The following is a 4,464-nucleotide window of genomic DNA, read 5'->3' on the forward strand; positions in this document are numbered from 1 at the left end:
TTGAAACACTAAGGAAGAAGAAAAAGAAAAGGAGAAGAAGGAGATGAACCAAAAAGATATATATAATACATATTATGAAAAATTTATTTATTTATAAAATTAATCTTTAAAATTAAAATATTTGAAATCTTAAAAATGTATTGGAAGAGACTGAGTGAAAGGGTGCATGTAAAAGAGGTTAGTACTAAAAAAAAAATTAAACATAAAAACAAGAAAAAGGGTATTCGTAAAGAAAAAATAAAAATTATTTTAGGAGAAAAAATATAATAACGACTTATTATTAATATATGGATGTGTCATGAGCGAACAATTAATTAAAGAGGCCACTAATTAGAAAACTCTTAAAAAAATACAGAAAAGAAAGGCTTCGATAGTATTATTGCAAACATTAAACCCTAAACCCTACACTATATAGCTATATACCAACAGAAAAACTACCATTTATTCTGCTGATATTTAGATTCGGAAGCATAGGTTTAAAAGGTTCCCACGAAGCAGCTGTCTCTTCATCGCACACTACCTTCGTTAAATTCTTAAGATTGATGATTGAAGATGGCAATTCACACCTTGCACAACTTGTCATGTAGAGATTTCTTAAATTAAACAATTTTCCAAAGTCCTCAGGTAAATTAGAAAGGCCAACACAATTTGAGATGTCAAGAATCCTTAGATTTGAAAGCCCTCCAATAGAATCTGGTACCCCTTCCAAATCAGTACAAGAATTGAGCCTTAGGAGTTCCAAATTCCCCAACTTTTCAATCTCTTGGGGCAATGCAGAAAGCTTGTGGCAATTAGTAACACTGAGCCTCTTCAAGGAGGTGATATCACAGAGCCCCTCAGGCAATTCCACCATATCTTTGCAATAGTCAATATTCAAATCTTCTATATTTGGAAAAGAGTCTGAAATTAGCATGTAGCCGTTTTCAAAAGCCTGTCTTGTATTACACAAGTAGAGGGATAACTTTTTAAGATTCTTCAATGTGACAAAGGAAGGAACAGAAATCCGCTCTAGTCTGATTCTTTTTAGCTTCGGCAATGAGCCAAGTAACTCAAAATTGTTCATTTCAGAAGGATGGAAACTATAATTTGTCACTACCAGAACTTTTAGTTTGCTCATTTCTTTCAGGAACCCTGGAAGGAAGTGCTGATTAGTTCGAAGGTTTAGAATCAGAACCTCGGCTTTAGTTGCTCGCATGTTGGACCAATATGAAGTGCAAGTTTCATCTGCAAAAGCAACCCATATGGTGTCAATAGTAGAAGAGGAACAAATGACAGATCATAGGGACTTTCATTTTACCATCTTAATTTACTTCGTAAGTAAATGTTTATGCTTTAGAGTTTAGAGAAAGGAATAACTAACCAATTGTTATAGACAATGTGTGTGCAGGGATCTGTTGGGGTTTCAGTTCAGCACACCATCTAAAACAATTTGACAATATGCGGGTCATCATGCCTTGCTGCTTCTCCCCAAGGTTCCATTCAGGATCATTTTCATTTATGTCAATCATCACTCTTTTTCTCTGTTTACTTTGTTCCTTGGTGCTTTCATAAATTGCCAGGTCTCTTAGAGTATCATGAAGGATGATGAAATGGTTATTGTAGTAGTCACTGTCTGTGTCACTTGTATTTTTCCTGGTAAATAAGTAGAAATTAACTCCACAGGGAGAAAAATTCCCTCACAAGATTAAAAGTGCATGCTTTGTATTTGATAGATAACGGATTTTAACTTCTGTCCTCAAAGCAAGTTCACAAGAAGAAATGCATATTACATAATGCGAGAAGTTTAAATGGTAACATTGGAATAATTTATAAGGAATCAACTGCTCCTCTCATGACATGAGCTACACAAGCTATTGAATTATTTGTTCCATAGAATATATTAGGATGAAATGATTAAGAAAATAAAAGTAGTCATTGACTGTACCTTGTTACTGAGACATTCGCCAGATTCTTGGAACTCAATTTGTTGATAATGGCCATTGCTTCTATGCCATCATCATCTAGTCCATACAACTCTGCCCACAGATCAATGAGAGCACTAACAGGAATTCTTTGGTCTTCAGGAAATAATCCCAAGTCCATGAAGCACTCTTTGACGATGGAATTATCTTCCAAGACATCTAAGATCTTTTCGAGAAAAGTAAGTAATTCAATGTTAGAATCAAGTATAGAATGACCTTGTGACAATTCCTCCTCCATCTTTCGCCACAACTCATTAGGTTGATGACAAAGTAATCTACCAATCACTTTAATGGCAAGTGGTATACCGTTGCAATGTCTCACAACCTGCATTTCAGTGCAAGTAAATGTAAAGCTCCCAAGCAGCAAGTATTTTACCATAATATTACTTTTCTGGGGTCAAATTTTTGTTAGCTCAATGGTAAATTTTTTTATATAAAAAAATGGAACGGCAACTTACAATTATGTGAAGTACTAAAGTTTATTTCAAATGATGACTACATACAAAAAGAACAAGCATGAATTACTCGTATAATATATCAGAAAGAAGGAAGAAGCACCTTTTGGACAAGATCATCGGTAGGACTATTTGAACTGCTTTTTTCCAAGAGAGCGTGGTGACGGAAAAGAGTTATTGCATCCTCATGAACAAGAGGTTTTAAGATCAATGGAGTGCCAAATCTAGGAAATGCAACCCTTGAAGTCATCAAAATTTTATAATCTGGTATCTTAATTTTAAATTTCTCAACGATGGTTTCTGCGCCAGGCCAAACATCATCCAGGACCAACAGCATTGGACTTGCACCAAATTTCAACAGCAAACGTCCCAATTGAATAACTGCATCTTCATCACTTTGAAACTCAGGCACTTGATATCCACAATATTCAAATAGTCCTTCTACAATAACCTTCAACTTAGGCGTTTTTGAGAAGGTGACAAACAAAATGTTTTCCTTGAATTTACCTAGAGAAACCAATGAGATTAGTAAGCCCAGGAATTCTTTCTACAATAATCTTGAAGTACAGTGCCTATACTGCAACAAATAGTTTACTACATTTTAGAAATTTCCATGATCAAAAGAAAATGCTTCTCTTTGTAAGATCAACATATGCTAAAGTTAGGAAGTAACTATCAGTAAGCATGAACTCTGCTTTAAGCTATTTTCTACCTTTCAGAAATATGTTGGGAATTAGAGAGCATTCCACTTGCAATTAATTTAATCGGTTGCCAATAGAACTTCCATTTATTCTTGAAAACCATGAACTTTTGCAAATTCTGGTGTACAATGACAGAAGTTAGAATCGGATCTCAAGTAAACTGATCAAAGTTTTGAAAATTTTAAATACACTTATTTTACCCTTTTCTTTTACTGTATGAATTCATCTATATGGGAAACTAGTTAGCTCATTTATGATTATAGAGAACCTAAAAGGAGTTACCACATACTTACCCTTGACTTGTTCGTCCCAACAGAGCTTTGTAGCCAAAGTGGTTTTCCCTGATCCTCCGAAACCGGTCAACACAATGATGGACACACCTTCTTTAAGAACCTCCATCTTCAATTTACTCAATGGCCCATCCAACCCGAATGTGAATTCTGGGTTTTCAGGAACACCAAAAGGACTCTTCATTGCTTGTGCCATCCCTTCCATGGATAACCAACTTTTGGAGTCCTGTCTAAAGGATCAAATTACGAGAAGCAGAGAAACTCAAATAAAAGTCTTGACTGTGGCTTTCAAGACTGAAATAAAAAACATGTCGGGAATTGTACAACTATAGTACCTTAATTTGAAATAACGAGTGATGTTGCCGGTGCTTGGGTTTCTCAGTTACTTGTCCACCCATTCTTTTCCTTCTTAATGAGAACTGCACGAACCAGCACAATCGAATCCTGATTGATCTCAGGTTGAAACTTGAAAGATCGGTTAGAATAGAACAGCAAAATAGACCTATTTATAGGCATGTCCTCTTAGTAAATGTCGCCCTGATACTTCACCACACGGATCGCATTTTTTTTTTTTAATTTTGTGCAGTAAATAAATGTCAACGCTCGCTAATATCTAATAATAATGTTTTTAAGAATATGCATATCTTCTTCTTACGATGTCTTTGTAATTTCTTCACCGAGACGAAACACGTCAAACATAAAATAATAGTAATATGAAAAGACAAATATCTTAATTGAAAGTGTAAGTGTCATTTTTGAGCTAACTGCAAAACAATGGCCATTAACTCCATATTCCACCCCCAAAGTCTAAGTGTCATTTTTGAGCTAACTGCAAAACAATAGCCATTAACTCCATATTCCACCCCAAAGTTGAAGATTTATAATTGGGTTTCACGCTAAAAGATTATTTTAATACTAATCTTATGAGTAAACATCCAATTATATCCCAAAAAAAATGGTAGGGGTAGTTGATATATTTTTGAAAGATTTTTTGTGGTACTTAAATTTTAATTTTATTATGTAAAATATACTCAATTACTAACTCTTAGTTTTATAA

The 4,464-nt window shown here is 34.5% G+C and overlaps 1 protein-coding gene across 2 annotated transcripts; it reads right to left on the bottom strand.

Annotated features, from left to right (window-relative positions):
- Positions 1-350: 350 nt before the first annotated feature.
- LOC109814454 (putative disease resistance protein At5g66900) lies at positions 351-4,017 on the bottom strand. Of its 2 annotated transcripts, none has more exons than XM_020378886.3 (6): positions 3,743-4,017; positions 3,411-3,633; positions 2,520-2,923; positions 1,925-2,286; positions 1,361-1,632; positions 351-1,224 (listed from the first exon to the last, which is right to left on the bottom strand). In XM_020378886.3, the coding sequence occupies exons 1-6, from the start codon at positions 3,803-3,805 to the stop codon at positions 416-418; spliced, it is 2,133 nt and encodes a 710-aa protein (XP_020234475.2). In that variant the 5' UTR covers positions 3,806-4,017; the 3' UTR covers positions 351-415. The 2 variants fall into 2 exon arrangements, with proteins under 2 accessions (XP_020234475.2, XP_020234476.2); XM_020378887.3 differs by having other exon boundaries at positions 3,411-3,637; positions 3,743-4,016.
- Between the last annotated feature and the right edge of the window lie 447 nt (positions 4,018-4,464).

Source organism: Cajanus cajan, chromosome 2 (assembly GCF_000230855.2).
Source record: "Cajanus cajan strain Asha chromosome 2, NIPB_CcT2T_4, whole genome shotgun sequence".
Lineage (NCBI taxonomy): Eukaryota > Viridiplantae > Streptophyta > Magnoliopsida > Fabales > Fabaceae > Cajanus > Cajanus cajan.